The 17,096-nt window shown below is 39.8% G+C and overlaps 1 protein-coding gene across 3 annotated transcripts in view; it reads right to left on the reverse strand.

The window, feature by feature from the left end:
* The window catches only part of THSD4 (thrombospondin type 1 domain containing 4), a 244,155-nt gene that overhangs the window by 171,351 nt on the left and 55,708 nt on the right, over nt 1-17,096 (reverse strand). For all 3 annotated transcript variants that reach the window (XM_042039239.1, XM_042039240.1, XM_042039241.1), the window contains exon 6: nt 4,736-4,838. In XM_042039239.1, coding sequence (XP_041895173.1) covers nt 4,736-4,838 — 103 coding nt within the window. The remainder of the gene's footprint in view (nt 1-4,735; nt 4,839-17,096) is intronic.

Genomic DNA, 17,096 nt, shown 5'->3' on the forward strand with positions numbered 1-17,096 from the left:
GAAATGAAGACTTCAAGCAGCTGCCTCATTGAATATAATGCCTTGCAGCTGGGTGAACTGCAGCACAGCTGGATTATTTCAGAGATACCGTGTATATACTCCCAGTATATATGTATATATACATATATAGTTGCAGGATATATGTATATCTGTATGTTCACTAACTAGAAGTAACTTACTTGAGAAAGTATAAATAAAACAGTAAGATGACTTCCTGTCCTCTGGATGAAAACATTAGGTTGTCAAAGCATTGCACACAAAGCTGAGAGAATCTAGCTCAGCACAGCCTCTCCTGAGACACAAGGAACTGGCAGTCATAAATCAGGGAAGGCCAAGCATTAATAAACTGGGACAACACCTTTGCTTCTCAAGGACTGCACTGCCAAGGAACGACAGACATTCAGGAAACATACACCAGGGCCCACCTTCCTAACCATACACAAGAATCAACCCTCTATGTACTCTAAACTGAAGTTCCACTTCCAGTAAACCTAAACAGCCAACACAAATGTTAGGTTTCTCCATATATATCAACCTTCACAGGGTTTCTAGAATGGTTTAATACTAATATGTAATGAACTCCAGCAATGGACACTGAATGAATCCTGATTCTATGAATGTGCATATAAACAATATATATCTATAATTTGTTTATACACACATCTCACAATTCTAAGAAAAGGAAAAAATCCCACACTAAACCACTGAAAACAAGCATAATATATGCATTATTGGCCTTGGAACAGCTTTCTGCTGTTCCATTGGTGAATGGAAAATACTCCACAGAACATCCTATTGATGAGACTTTAGAAGTGAATAAATGGTCTCCTCTGAAGTTCTTATACCCTTGTCTGCACAACACAACTATGCCACAACCTCCCAAACCAGAAACATCAGCACAACTTCTCTGTGCTTACAGCTGACTGTTGAGGATCCATAAGCAGCTTCTGCATTGTTCTGGTAAGTGCACCCCCTGTACCTCCCCTCTGACTCCTGGGTACTCCCAAGTGCTTGATGCCACTTACACCTCTCAGCACCTGACCAAGATTTTAAAGAGATCAATTAGGCTTTTCTTCCATTTTATAATTACTTGAATCACATTAATCAGACCTCATTCAGTGTCATCAACTGCCAGCAGACTAGAGAAGTTTCTTAGAAACTTAACATCTTAAGTTGGGCCACTACATTTTGATTTGTTAGGAGAAGCTATTTTGTCATTCAAAATGAGTGAAAACCAGCCAGTTTCCAGTGAAAAAGCCAGCAAGAAAAAAACACAAATCAATAAATGAGCAGCTTTGCATTACTCTTCCGTCTCCATCTTAATACCCAAACTGATTCAAACTAAATCTTAAATGCCTCTTGTCTGACACAAAGTATTGAAGTTGCAGTATTTACTAGACACTTGTGGAAACTATAAATTTCATTTTCTACAGAGCTTATATTTATCCCAGCTGTAGCAGGCAGACATCTCTAGATAGAAGTCAGGTTACTAGAAGGTATTTTAACACAAAAGTGAACTGATAAATGATTATACAGCGTGTACAGATTTACCTGTACAGTGAGTTCTCCTCTGAACATAATACAGGCTTCAGGATGGAGTATTGACACGAGCGGCATTTTAGAGAAAAGAGTACCATTGAAGTTTAGCATGAAAAACCATGCTGACCAAATAGCTTCCATTCATTCGATGCTTAAATTCTGATACATTTCAAGTAAAGAGAAGCCAGCCGAAACTGCCTCCAGGCCTGCCCCAAGGCTGGGTGCTGACACCTGACACCGGCTGATTCCTGGCCCTGTCAGCCTCTTTTGCCCCAGCTGATTTTAAATTAACTCTTTATGGTGCCTATCAGTAGTTAGGTTTGGCAACAGCGATACTGGGGGACACTGGGGACACATTTATCCCCCCACAGAAAATGCAGCAGTGACATCAGTGCCATTTGACACACCCTGCTTTCAGCGATAGGAATTTTCATCCAAGTTGAAACTCAGCCTGGCTCCAACCCTGCTCCCAGAAGCAATGTGGTGTTTCATGCTCTGTACAAGTCCTGTCTCTCAGCAGTCAAACAGAACAGCAGCAAGAAGTCACAGAAGCAAGCCAGGCCTGGCAATCAGAAGGAACCAAAGAAAGGCTGCCAGGCCTTGCAGAGATCCTGCTGGCTGCCAGAGCCGCCTGTGCTGGCCGAGCTGAGGGCCCAGAGCAGGTGAAGGTGGTGCCCTTGCACCAGCCCCCGGAGCATCCAGCAGGAATGGGGCCCTCTCCGTGCACTCTGCACAGCCCTCAGGCCTCCAGCCCCTGGCTGCCAGCAATAAGCAATTTAAACAGCTCCCAAGATCTGAGCGTGGCTCTGTTCCTAGAAAGTCGGCTGCCTTCATCCAGCATTTTAAGCCAAAGATATCTATCTTGACTCTACCAAGTGGAATTAAATCATGTGTACAGACACCACTGTGATGATCCTTGAAGCCACGTCCCCACTCCTACTGTTGCCTCTAGAGCCAACATCCAGTCAGTCCTAACACAAGCCACAGCTGCACATGTAAAATCACACACACATTGGAAACAGCCAGGATTCCTGGGAAATAAATGTCCTGCCCTGAAAACAAGTGCAGTCACCTGAAAGGGGAGCTCTGAAACTAGAGCTGATTTACAACAAAAAGCAAACAAAAACATCATTTGGAGGGAATGCTTGGTCAAGTTTTTAGAAAACTTCCCACTAAAAATTTACTGTAAAATAACAAAACAAAAAAATTAACAGAATTATTTCCATGAAAACTTAGCATTTTCTTTACTTTGAGGGAAGGGGGCAGAGCCTCAATATCTGTTAGGCGTAAATCATTTCTGACTTTCAGTGGACCAAGCTCTGATTTGCAAAAAACTGGGGTTTTTCTCTAAGAAAATGAAATTGCTCAAACTTTGCAGTATTTTTCTCCTTGTAATTTCTTTCACTTAGAAGGAAGAAAAAAGCCAAGTCCCCAAAGAATACATTTTTAGCTCTTTCAAGTTTTACCCACTTTGGGGGCAGCCCTGACTGGTCACCATTCTGGAGAGCAACTTGGCCAGGAAAGCCCAGCGTCCCTGCAGGACCTTGCAGAGAGCAGAGCTCACAGTCCCTGTGCCTGCACAGCTGTAGTAACTCTACCAGCTGGAACAGAAACCCAGGGCTGCGACAGCTGCTTAAAAGGCTGTTTATTACACATACCTGGCCAATATTTTCAAACAGAACTCAAAGCAAGAAGGTTTGAAGCTGATCAGGACTTTTTGCAGTTGTTCATTTGAAAATACTGCATTTGATGATGTATTTTGGATGCACAAGACTATCCAGGTATCCTCCTGAAGATAAAGTATCAGACACACGTTCTCCTGGAGAGGACTTTATTCCATCTTTAACCTTAAAGAAAATTTCTGACAAAAAAGTCTGCAGCTATCCTCCCTCCTTTCAATAAATGCAGCCATTCTTCACTAAGAGGGACTCCTGTGGCCAGATCCCCACAGACTTACCCTTTTCAATCAACCAATAGGTTTCCTCCTTTCAATAGATCCTTTTCATCCAGCCATCAAAAGGTTATGAATTTTTCATCACAATTAAAAATGAAAGTTAATTGAACTTCAGATTTCAAATTAAAGAATTCAATTATCAGTATGACTAAAACGCTTATTATTTCTGTAGAGTTAAACTTCCTTACAGGTTTTATGGTTATGTCACTGTGATGTTTTCCCTCTGCCACAACTGGATCCTTCTTCTCAAATCCTGCCCTTAAAGTCAGTGTGTTATTGGTTCTCCCACACAAACTAGTTTTTTTTTCATTAAGTACTCTAAATTCATAGGGTTTATAGTCCTTCTAATATGACTTTTTTAATAAAAACAGAAGTTTATGTTGGAGCAGCAGCAGATAAAATGGGTTAGAAATGCAGCTGCACCAATCTGAACAAGAGAGAAATAAAAATATGCGTATTTTTTAAAAGTAACAATAATCACACTTAAATCACCATCAAGACAGTGCTGTAAATTACAGTTTAACTGCCCTTATTGATCCAGTACAAACATTAGGAGCAAGCTGTGCTATGGAGGGGAGGGAAAAAGAAATGATCCTGGCATGTTCTAGATCCACTGATTCATGTTTCCTGGCAAAAGACAGTGAACCAAAGCTGCTGTGTAGGAAGCAAGGAGAGGGAGGTGGGCTGAGCTGGCTCAGCATTGGCTGGGTCTTGTCAATTAGGGTTTGAAAAGGGACAGATCAAAGCTAATTCATCTTAAGTGTTCAGGGCCACCTTGTAGAAGTCATGCTGTCTGCAGAATACACCTTCAGCCATGTGCTTGCTGGGCTACCTGGCTCCTTGTTCTGCCTAAATGCATGGTACAAAGTGCCAGAGTCGTACAGCTCTGAAACTTCCTTTTGGGCAACTTCACAAAGCCAAACATGGCTTTAACTAAAAGCATAGTATACACTGAATCTTCATAATTGGAGATAAAGAGGTACAGCTCTGCCAGTCTTCACTATGCCCACAATAGATAAGAGGAGGACTGAGACACGACTACATTTGAAACAAACATTATTAGATCCAACTGGGTGTCAGATGAACCTACCTTCATCTGCACTGGCTCATGTTCAGCTGTAAAAAGAGGTAACATCAGCTGTGGATCAAAGCTGCCCAATGGCTTCCACTGAGTAAAAATCACATCTGCCTTTCCAAAACACAGTCTGTGTAATAACGCAAAACCAAGTTGTTTTCCCTTACCTTCTGCAAAAGGTTCCCATTCATAAAATCGACCCATAAATGGCTTGTTATTGTATGATGCACATTGTACCTCTCTAATATTTCTGCTGCTTTCAGGACACATCTGTTTAGATAAAAAAAAAGCCACATTATAATCAGCAACAAAGTTATTATTGCCTTCCTATTAATTAACTGTAAAAGGTTTAGAAGGTTAGTGAATGCATTGCAAACTTCTAATCCAGATGAATGATATAAACATCAGGAGACCTCTTTAAAACAGGTAACAAACTGTGCTTTTAAGTAACAGTATCAAAAGTGCAGTTGAAGAAAATTAATTTGTGAAGTTAATGGAGCAACAGTTCTATTAAAAAAAAAGTAAAGCTTTTATTGAGCTGTCACTTTCCTCAGCAACAGCACAAAACTTCAAGATAAATTCAATATTAGATTAGAATTACTTCCTTTCGACAACAGCTTCACATTCTTAATCATTAACTCTTTGGGCTCAGATTCAACAGAGTTGAAACACTTAACATACATGCTTCCATAACTTACTAGAAGTTGACCACAGCAGCTTCTCATTCTCAGCCTATGCTTCCATACCGTATTTCCACTTTCCCTTTTGCATTTCTACATTCTGCTGTTATAGTCACTGCATGATTTTGCATTTTAACTCATGCCTTCAGAGCCTGAGCTCTTGCAACTGAGGAGTTAGAAGAACTGCTTCTATACAAGCACATGTATGCACACAGGTATTGAGGCAGGGCAGGTTTTATAGGTGAAAGGAGCATCCTTCCTTAGGTCACCTGCAATGCACACCTTTGGCAGACCAGCCTTGTTTGCATGTGAAATAGATTCCAAAGGCAAATACAAGTTAAATAAGTTAAATATTTTACGACTTTGTTCTGCCTGAATCCTCACATTACTGCAGTTACAGCAGAAGATTACTCTGTGTGTGGGCACGTACAAAGGCGAGAAAGACTTCTACCAAATGCAGGGAGTTAATTAGAACAATTTCTATACTTGGAGGAAATAGGCAAGCTTTGGGCACAGATGCATTTTTTTGCATAGCCTTTAGATAATAAAAATGACTACTAAAAACACTATTCAAGAACAGTAGAAATCACATTAAGTACTCGACTAGAACAGCAGAATATTTTTTCTACATGACAGATTTCAAGGGAAAGCTAGAGATAACATTACATGAAAACAGCATGGCTAAATAACAGTGTTTTCAAAGGGAACAGAAGAGAATCACTAAGAACAACTCTTGTTGCAACTGTAAGTCAGTTCTCTTATGTCAGTATAGTAGGAAAGATTGGTTGTCTTTGCAGGGGAAGCCAGGCACATCAGAGGTCCCAGAGGAGTTCTTGCTTTGGATCCACCATCTCTGTAAGAAGATGCTTGTAACTGGATCAAAGAGACATCAAAGTCAAGAGTTTTCAAGTGGGCTATAAACTGCACCAAAGACATGCCCGGGGGAAGGTTCATGGACTACTTTATCTTCTATTAGAATCAAAGTAACAAATCTTCTAGAATAAACACTGTTTCTGGCCAAGCAGCCATCTGTGCTTCGTTCTCCCACCCTTCTGAGATCTCCACGTACACGCAAATACTGCTTTCCTCAACAAACCGTCTAATAAAAAAAAAACCAAACAAAAAGCCTTCCCTGAAAATAGGACCACAAGCCACCACATTGGAAGGGTGGGACCAAAAGCCTTTCTAGTGCCAAATGCAGAAAGCAAAGCTGTATTCCCACAACTGAAGCACAGATCCTTCCATGTGTGGCACAGCAATGCAGAACAGTTATTCAGCCACAACCACCAACCAAGGCAAGGAAACATATTTTTCATGGAAACCAATTATTGCACATATCCTAAAGGTGAAGGGACAGAACCTGAGCTGGCATGAATTAAGGTCACTACACTAAATTACAGCAGAACAAACATCAGTTTGCACCAGCCAAGAAGTCAGCCTGAAGGGTTTCTTTCTGGAATGCTTTTCCCCTTTTTTTGGCACACATTTTCTACCAGCCTATTGTGAAGTTTAGTTGTTTCTTGTTTTTCCTTTTCTGACCCTTGAGCTCATGCTCTCGTGCACCAGTATTTCTGACTCATAACCCATTTCCTGTACACCCCACTCATACCAACTGCAGGCAATGTAGGAGTAAAAATATCAAAAATATTCATTTCTGTTGCCAACAAATAGTGACACCCATCCCTTCTAAGATCCTTTTCATATAGCTATAATTTCTGGTTTTAAACTTCCTGACAGTTGCCACAAGACAAAGACCTCAGTGCTTTAAAGCAGGACAAAGGATTGACAAATGCACTAAACTCTGTGTGGATCAAGCAAAAATCAAAAGAACAGGCTAACTCAGAACATCCCTGCTACTTTAGAAGCCCCAACTCAGTTGCCCTTCCTTCATTTCATTCATCAAGGTTTAATTACAATACAAAAATTTGAGTAAAAATTTGAGCAACCTGCTCTGCAAAAACACTTTGCCTTTTTCTTTATACAGATTATATTAATTTCTTTTTTTAAATGTCTTCTAAAATATTCTTTGAGTTAACTACGAAGTACAAGTAGGCAAAATTACCACAGTTCATGAATCACCAAGGCTTAGGAGTTATATAATACTCTACATATATACTAGTTAACATCTATGCACCATTTACTAACCTCACCTAAATTGTTAATGCAGAGCTGAATGAAATGACAGTTTTATGCTGCCTGCAGCTCAGCCCCCCCAAAAATGAAATCCTTGAGCCTTTCTCGGAAGACCTAAGAGTGCCAGGCACTTTCTCGTGGCCTCTCTGGCTTTTTAGTACTTTTGTTAGGCAGAAAATCACTAAAATGAAAAAGCACGACCCTGTACAATCAAAAGTGAAGCTGCAATATAGGGATTTCTGTAGATCATCATTTTTTATTTATTCCCCAAGAGCACAAGCTATTTTTACACTTCAATTTAATTACTATTTCTGTCATATATAGCTTGACTATCAAACTCCTAAAATACAGCAACAAGCATCTGTGGTGGGATGGCAAGCCCAAAGACAGCTCCTACTTACAATGTCTAACAATCGTCCCTTCCAGAGTTCACCATTTGCTCCCCAGCCCACACAAAGGAGAACAGGGAGGTGGCTGAGGACACAGTCCTTGGGCTGCAGCATTTCACCCGGGCCCAGCTCTGCCCAGCCCCCAGCCAAGCCAAGGGCAACGTGTTGGAAAAAGCAGGCACACCGGCGTGTCTGCAGGTGAAGAATGTTCCTCTGGCTAAGCCACAGTATCAGGATTTAATCAGCCCAGATCTCTCTCCAAAATTTTCCAGAGACTTTTGGAATGAACTTCACTAAAATATTTAACTTACTGTGTGATTCTCCCTCGGTTTCCCCTCAGTGACATGAGGGCATTAAAATTGTGCTGCCTGGGAGGGACTTGAAAACAATTTTTTGGTAAACAAAATGTTGACTTTGATTCAATGTTTTGTTAATGACAGATCTGGAATTTCATTTTTTTCCTCGAAAACTTTGTCTTGATTACTGAGGGAGTTATCTGAAGTTTTTCATAGAGGTTTGGATACAGAAAACAGGGTGGCCTCTTTGGATGTTTGTAAAAAAAGAAATAAAATCTCCTTTTTAAACCAGATCTATGGAGACCAAAGCAGCAAAAAATACACTTTGCATCTACTAAGATAAATCTCAGACTCCTTTGTGTAGACGCAGATATAAATTATCTAGAAATATACACTTTCTGCCGGGAGAGGGTTTTTAAATTATTGTTCTTTCAGTTGTGAACTGTAAAATTAGATACAGCATCTAGAATGCATAATTTTGTATGTTTTTAGATGATGTTTCTTCTACTTAAAATATGCTGCTCGGACAAAGCAATGATATCCATCTAGCATATGGGGCTGCATTCAGCAAAGTGCCTTCAAAGTGCTGGACATTTTCACACAAGGTAAGGCATTTCAGAGCTGCCTCTGCTGCATTTTCATGGGGCTGTTTCAAGGAGGACGACACCTCAGCCAGCTTTTCTTCCCGTGCTTTCAGAACGTGAATAAATTACCAGTGGCAGCACAGCACTGCAGTGATGAGGGAGACAGCACTTAAGACAAAACATTTTAGAAGTATCCCTTTGTGTTATGGGACCTCTGGCCAAACTTCTTGGAATGCACTGTGCCTGCTGTTGATAGAAACTTTGTACTTTTGAAACAGTAGCCTCAGTTTCTTCTGAAATATGCAGGTATGAAAGTAGTCTGAGGGACAGAAACATACAGTATTTTCTTTGTCATGTACCATCAGAGTTTTCTTAAAATGAGCTGCTAGCACAGCTAAGACTGTAAAACAAAGAAACCACCCTATCAGCTTTTTAGCTTATGGGAAACATTTGAAAAGCACACTTTTTAACAAATCTTTGACACTTGGTTTAATTAAGGAAGTGTTGGCAGAACACCAGAAAATTATCAGTCTTCCAGCAGATGTGGGCTCACATCTGCCATTAGAAAAGCTGTGTCAAAGCTGTGCTGACACAACACACTTCTGGAAATGTGTAAATGGGTCATTTTGATCCTGAAACCACCTCTACAGGCAATTAAAACATTGACTAAGATTTTTGGCAATGTTGCATTCTTATGACCTACAGTAACTGGCAAATGCTTTTTCCAATGCCCCATATCCCCTCTTGATTCTCCAGGTTCAGACATAATTCATAATTAATATTTTCTGTGTGTGCAATACTACATGTTCAACTAAGTCCAAATAATCTAGTTGTACTCTAGCTTTCATTTCTGTAGTGGTTCTATATAATCATATTAATCCTTTGGCATCCCAAAGGATAAACACATCTCCAAAGAAAAATAATTTAAATACTTGTTTCTGAAACAGTAATCTGAAGATTGTTTTTTCCTTTGCAGAGCATAAATGTATTGTGTCCTTTAATACGCACAGTCTATATATAAGTTCCAGGTTTTTACACAACAATCCACCACATCTGCAGTGAACTTTGACCTTCTGCTCTGAACTGCCGGTGTCTTGTTTCTCCTGGAACCTACAGAAGTTCCAAGTCCACGTATGAAAGTGGAATGCAGGGTCCTTCAAACGTTAGTTCTCCAGCTAAGCCGTTTCTCTTTCCATGGCCAAGGACCATGCTTGTTCCATAGGTACTACCTCAAATCAAGGCAACCTAGTTTTGTCCAGCTGAACACACACTGAAAGAGAACAACTGATCCTTTTAAAATCCTGGAGACTCTCTTATTCCTCCAATAGTTCTAATTTTTTTTAAATGGTAAGAGTACATAAAGACAACTGTCTGCCAACTAAAAAAAACAACAACAACAACAAAAAAAACCAAAGCATGTTAAATATATCTAGATATCAGTGGCACAAAAAATACCAGACAATTCAAATGGAACTGATGCTCCTGAAAAATCAAAATGTGCAAGAAAATTTAAAATGCATGTGAAGAACAGCTCTGCAGTAAAAATAGTGCTAGCCAGCTCTGGTTACAGTGCACAGCCACAGACAGTCCACTCTAAATGTCTGGCCTAACATGCAATGAGAATTTCCATCTGGGAATGCAGTGGTATCTGCACAAGTTTACGAGGAAAGAGGAAGGAGCACCTGTATTGGCAGACTCTGCACTGCCTCAAGCCATGAATTTACACCTCGTGTCTGCTGCAGTGGGGACAAGCAGAGTAGCGCTTTACTAACCACAGATTCCAGGGGATGCAGAGTCTATGGCAGCAATAGGCAGCTGCGGCCCTTCTCTTTCCCCTCACTCCTTTCCAGGGGCTGCCTGTCAAAGACGGTAAAGACCTTAGATGTGTGCACAATACAAAATCATTGTATTTCTACCCAAATCCCATCCAGGTAGCAATGAGCTTGTATTTGGAACAAGGAAGATGGGCCATGGCAGAGCTACACACGGGGTGCCTGCCTTCCCCAAGGTACGTGCTGGCGGCCACTGGCATGGGTCAGGAAACCGCTGCCCTCACAGCCTGGAACTTGAGAACCCTTCTTTCCATTGATTTCAGCTTTGCACCAAGAAGGTTCTCTGAACTTAACGAGAAAAGTCTTTGAAGTGTTACCCAAACCTGATCTTTATTAACTGCAATCAGACACATAAGGCATTAATGCATAATGTGGCAAGTGCATCTATTACTGCTTTACGGTTTTTCCATTCTGTAGCACTTTACATCTGAAAATGCAGTTTGTCTAATAATGGGGAAGAAAGCTCAACCGAACAGATGGAAAAAGTAGTATTTCTGCTTAACTTCACAGGTTTGTGGCTTTTTTCTTTTTAAATTCGCACTGACAGATCCATCTGATTAAACTGAAATAACTTATTTTATTTCAGATTTACAACAACTTGAATCTTTTACAAGTCCAGCTTTGGTTTTAAATAAAATGTTAGTCACTCATCCATCCCACACAAAGCATCTACAATGATTTAATGTGTGTGACTGGAAATGTTTGGAACTACTAGCTTAGGAGGAGCTAATCAAGGAGCTATAATAGGAAAATTAACAGTACATTTCCCCAGCAATATCAAAATCATGTCAAGAAAATATTCCATCTCTGTTTAACGCTAAAATTTTACAAATACTATTCCAAAAAAACCCAAGCAAGCAAGCAACCAACCAAAAAATTCTGATAAACATAACTGGTTTCTAAAGATGGAAGTTGAGCAATTAGAAAATGGAAGACAAATACTGAAAACAGACCATGCTGGAACAGAGTATTATCTGGTGTAAAGTGATGCACAAGTATGTCCTGAAAGTCAGGGCTATCTCAATTCACACCTGCAGACTGAAGACTATTGCTAGTCTTTTTTGATCCAAAAAAAGACCAGATGACTGGTCTTTTTAAAGTTGGGGTTTTTTTTAATGTAGTTACTATTTTACTGTCCCAAATTTCTTTTAGTACCCAGGCCCCTGAGCAGAGAGCTACTTCAGTAAGAAGACTGGAGTTTACACAGAATATTCTTTCCATAATCCCAAGCAAGCATCAAAAGCTTGCCATTTGCAGCAGAAATCATAACTGCTTTGTACAGCTGCTGTTCCCAGCCTCAGCAGTGCTATCACTTTTCTATATAAATATGCTGCATTAAAAAATCCTGCAGATACAAGAATCCCTCCATTCAAATACCTACTTATAGAAACACTACATAGTGCTCAAGGTGCTTAAACTGCATGCTAGTGCCTCATTTAACGGGAAATCAATGAAAAGCTATTTCCATTTCACACAATCTGGTTCAAAGCCTGCAGAATGCCTAAACGTGGAAGCTTCATCATCTTTCACTGTCCCATCTGTCTACATTGTTCAAATACACCTGCAAAACAGAGCATTTTATTAGTACTTCTCAGGAAATGGGAGGTTTATGTACTAAGAATAGTTGTTTTAATATACTAGCAGTAGCCTTCTTTATACTAGAAAGATCAGCCACTCCAAAACCCTCTCTGAAAGGCACCACCAATATCAGCTATGAAAGACTCTGAGACAAACTCATGCTTGATCCATCTTTAGCAAAGTCTATAGACGTTAAGCAAAGTTGACATATCTAGCCCTCAGAGTTTGTAGAAAATTATGCTACTGTGATAAAACATCTAATCTAGGGTTTCCAGCAGTATTTTATTACATTTTTAAAAAGCATTGTTCTTGGAGCTGCCTGTTCTTTCTGGAGTCCAGTCTTTATGTGGCGCTTTCATTCTACCACCTTCAGCAGTGGGCAGGAGTAACCCTCCAGCAGTTTTCTCTATGAAATCCCAATGATTTCAATGGAAACTCAATTGCATGCATTCCATTTAAATGACCGGCCTTTGTGTGGGAGGAGGCACTACCTGAATGGTTCCAGCAGGAGGACTGGAAGTTTAAGGAAGTTCCTGATTGGTATTACCATGATAATCTACTTTTTAATTTAAAAAATCATACTGTAGCAGTAATCACAATATTTTTAGAGAATGAGCTCTAGTCTAAGTAACAACAGGCAATAGAAATGTCAATGCGCTGTTACACGAGAGAGAAACATACAGGTAAATGTACAGCTGTTACTACAACAGGGGAATTTGAAATAAGTCTGCTGAGACAATTTATTTTATTCGGTTTTGTTAAAAAAAAATAAAATCCACAATGTGAAACAATTTGTTTTCCGAAAAAGTGAATATCTTTAGAGCAAAGCAAATGCAGCTTAAAAATAACTTTGAGTTTGCAGGAACCCAGTGTAACAGAAATTGCAGCATTATTCAGACTTTAGAGTTCTTGTTTCCATCAAAAATGAGTTTCTGATACAACACACTCTTATACTGTTGCTGTGGTATATTCTTTCCTCCTAGGTCATACACTTCAAAGGAAAAAAAAAAAAGGCACTTTAAACCAACTGGCAGACACGTTTGTCTTATTTTAGAATGGTTTAATATAGCTGCAGCTGGTAGCACTGTCCATTTACTCATGAGTTTGCCCAACTTTAACCGCTCAGACTAAAACTTTCCACTCCTGCTATCTGTTTTAGTCTCATTTTTTTAAACTGAAGCATTTCATCCCAGAATGAGCCCAAAGGAAAACAAAAGGGAAAAGTGTTTTATTTTTTTCCCATGCTGCCAATATTCTGGGGTTTTTTTCCAAATGTAAGTGCCTATTCTATTTTAATGAGTGAAATTATGTCAGCCAGGAAAGTGGGTTTTTTGTCAAGAATGCACCCTCTGCTTTTTCTATGGAAATCCACTCAAGTATAGTCAGGCCACAAGAATTTTGAAAAAAATGCTGATAATGTATTGTGTACACTTTCAGTCAAAACTTGTTAAAGTTTTCCAGCTAAACTAGAGGAACAATCTGTTTACAAGTGTGTTCCATACCTGAGGCTCAAAGAGGTTGAGAAGCTCTCCAGCAGTTATTGGAAAGTGCTCCTGAGGTCTGTATTAGGGCAAGGACTGAAAATTAAAACAACACATCTCTCTTCCGCTCCTAATAACCACTTGAGCCTGTACCTAAAATGCATGGAATACTTTGGGAAAACAGATAAATCTTGGGACTGGGATTCAAGAGATGAGGCTGGATGAGCAAGTCAGCTGAAGAAGGTATTGAGAAGGAGAAAGTGAAACTGGATGAAACTGGAAAGCAACAGGGAACTAAGAAAAAGGAGAGACTGGAGGCAGAAGAGATGGGGAGAAAAGATTAAAAATATGAGTAAAGGTACTAAGAAAGTGAGAAGTGTGACTGAGGAGAAAATACAGTGGGACAGTTCCTGCCAGCAGGAAGCAGAAGAGATGGGCTGTCTGTGGAGAAAAAGCAGAAACACCTGTGGTGAGAAAGACCTAAGACCACCACAGCAAAGCATTTCACTGCCCTTCGGTACTCGCAGAGGGCAAACTCCCTCTGTCAGTGGCTCAACTGCAATGATCTGATCAGTTCTGAGAATACTGATGTATCACATGATGGCATTCTGCTTTTGAAGGCTTTTTTGGTTTGTTTAAACACTATAAAGTAAGTCACAGGGCCTTAAAAGAATGTTTGATCTCAAGTTAGAAGAGACTGTCCGTGCAATTCTGTTACACTTGGCTCTTTCTGCCTGTGAGGTCCACTCTCAGTTACATGATTGCATACCATTTTTCCCATGTGAGCTATGACTCCCTCAGTGTGCAGAATGGACTTACTCTGGGGAATGTTTAGCTAGAAGGGTTATTCACATAATTTCTATCTCATTCACTGTAAAATGGGCATACAGAGTAAGGAACATGAAGGACAGTCTGCCATTTCTGGAATAGCTACTCTACCAGTTTTGAGGGAAAAAAATGGCACCTTATGGTGCAATTACTTAATCCAATTCTTTCTCAGTTCGTGAACTATGTACTTTCTGGTTTGGGCGTCTGACTGAAAACCTCTGGACCTGATTTGCAGATGAGCTGCCAAATCATAATTACAGTTTTGCCAGTGTAAATTTTGCTTTGACTATTGTCAAGTGATAAATATGGCACTGAACATGGGGAAAAAAATTCAATTCAAACTACTTGACAAGCAGCACTAATTATGGAACGCTTCTCTTAAACCTCATTCTTCCATATCCCAGCTCCATTTCTTGCTATCACACAGCAGCTTTGTGAATTTTAAAGCAAACACTGCAGTAATAGCATCAACAACTAGTCCTTAGAGAAGCCTTTTTTCCTCATCTTCTGCAAGGACCATTTTTAAGGCAGGGAGCCAAAGGCTGAATAAAAAGAGAATAACATTGAGTAGTGTTATCACTCACAACTAAGCTCTTGATCTGTGCAGGGACCCTGGGGTAAAATAGTACATTATCAGATAATTAAATAGTTTTCTTAACACGAGAGTTACCAGAGGATTGCTGACAAAACTCCAGTTCTGAAAGCTCTAAGCCTCTACAGGTTTGACTTTGTCCTTTTAATGGCATTTTGCTGCTCAAACTAAAACCTCACATCAGCCAAAAAAACTGTCATCAGGAAGTGACCCAAACTGAGGTCTCAAAACAGCCATCAAGACAATCAGTATTCCTTGCTACCTTTAAAAAATGAAGATGCAAAGAGAAATTCAGGAAAATCAATACACGGGTCAGCTGGCAAGTTACTGAATGCTGCACCCAAATCCTGAAGCCGGTTTGCAGAACAAGGCAGGGGATGTTTCTCTGGCCTCTTCCCTCTACAGATCACCCACTGCCTTCCTGACACTGCTTGACAGATAGAAAAAACAGAGCATTGTTTTTTCCACAAATATAAGTCAAGGGTTTGAAGATAAACAGCCTCACCAACTTTTCACTAGAAAGAAGCTCTGTTTCATTAATTACACTTGTATGTCTCTATGTGTGCAATACGCTGCTCACAGAGGTGTTACTTCTGGACAGACAGTACAACTGATGAAGTACATGAAGCACAAGGAAAGATGAGACAGAGCACACCAGGCTGGTTTGGGTTTTGTTGGTTTTTTTAATCTCACCATAATTTCAATTATTTCTTGCATTTGCATTGTTCTGTAGGCAGTTAGTTCTTAACGTATCGTGTGCAAAAGGTTTGTTTACCTGCTCTGGGCACCGCAGGGCTTGTAGTGCCAGGTTTCTTTTTGACCACTTCTTGGGGGCAGAGGGTTTGGAGTTCCATCCCTCAATACAACTATTCTGTGGTTAGGCAATAGAACACATGCTTGCTAGACATAATTTGACATTTATGTTTCCTAACTTTCTACACAAGTTTTGACAATTTGCTGTTTCCAAGCCCTGCTTAAAAATTCTAAAATTAAAAAAAAAAAACCAACAAGACCAACTACAACCCCCCCCCCCCCCCCAACCCCACAAAACTAAGAAACTCAACAGCACTGCTAACGGACAATTTCTTCAGTATCCACAGCTTAACTTTGGCAGCTTCTCCAGCACTTCCTTCCTCCTCTACTCACCTCGGTCAGTACAAGAGAGGACTGGGATTGTATTGGTGGTAGTTTCAGTGCAAGTTCCTTTATTCATGTAATATATGTTCTTTTCCTGCTATCTGGCTTGAAAATATCTTAAAATTAAGCACTGATATCAGCTAACTGAACTATCTCCTAAAAATACCAGGAAAAAACTACTCCTTTCATGTACCAAAGCAGACACTGACATCTGACAGATGGTGTTTTTTATACCTGTAATTAATGCAATAGTTAACAAGTATTCATAAAAACAGCATTAAAAAGTTATTTGTGAATTACCCATAACATCTGCAGCCTCTTCTGCTTTGAAAACCTGGATACTATTAAACTAACATATGAATAAAAAGCACATTTCTTGTTCAAATTATGGGAGCATTGAAAAATTCCACACCAGAATTTCAGACAAACACTTTCATCGATATGAATTGACAAGAAGAAACAAAGCTGGAAAGCTTTAAAATCTCTCCCACAACACTTGTCTATATTGATAAATGACAACTACTCAAATTTACAATACACTATTAAACAAAACTACAAATATGAGGAATGCAACCATCTGGTTGCAACTCTGAAGTCCCAGTTTTCATTGATGAGCTTCCTCCTTCAAACTTGGAACAGAAGTTATACCTGAATGATAACCAGGCAACCTAAATCACCCCGAGTCCTGTTCTACTGCAGAACAAAAACCCCCTGCTCCACTTCAACAAGCATCGCAATGAAGTTTCCAAATCACTCCACAGGATCTTAAGTGCTAATGCTGCTATTCATAACTGATGAAGTGATGGAATAACTGTGTATCTTTTTCCTCTTTCCTCTCCTCCAAGACACATGTATTCCATTTACCCCAAGAATTAGCAAGGTAACTTCTCAGACAATTCCAACTGCTACATGAAACCTCCCATTCAAAGTTCACCAAGAAGTTAGGAAACAAAAGCTTTAGCCAACTGATTTGTATTTTGATTTTGAGGCACTTAGAT

Source organism: Corvus kubaryi, unplaced genomic scaffold (genome assembly GCF_017639235.1).
Source record: "Corvus kubaryi isolate FWS band 111438036 unplaced genomic scaffold, C.kubaryi_AGA036_p1.0 37394, whole genome shotgun sequence".
NCBI lineage: Eukaryota > Metazoa > Chordata > Aves > Passeriformes > Corvidae > Corvus > Corvus kubaryi.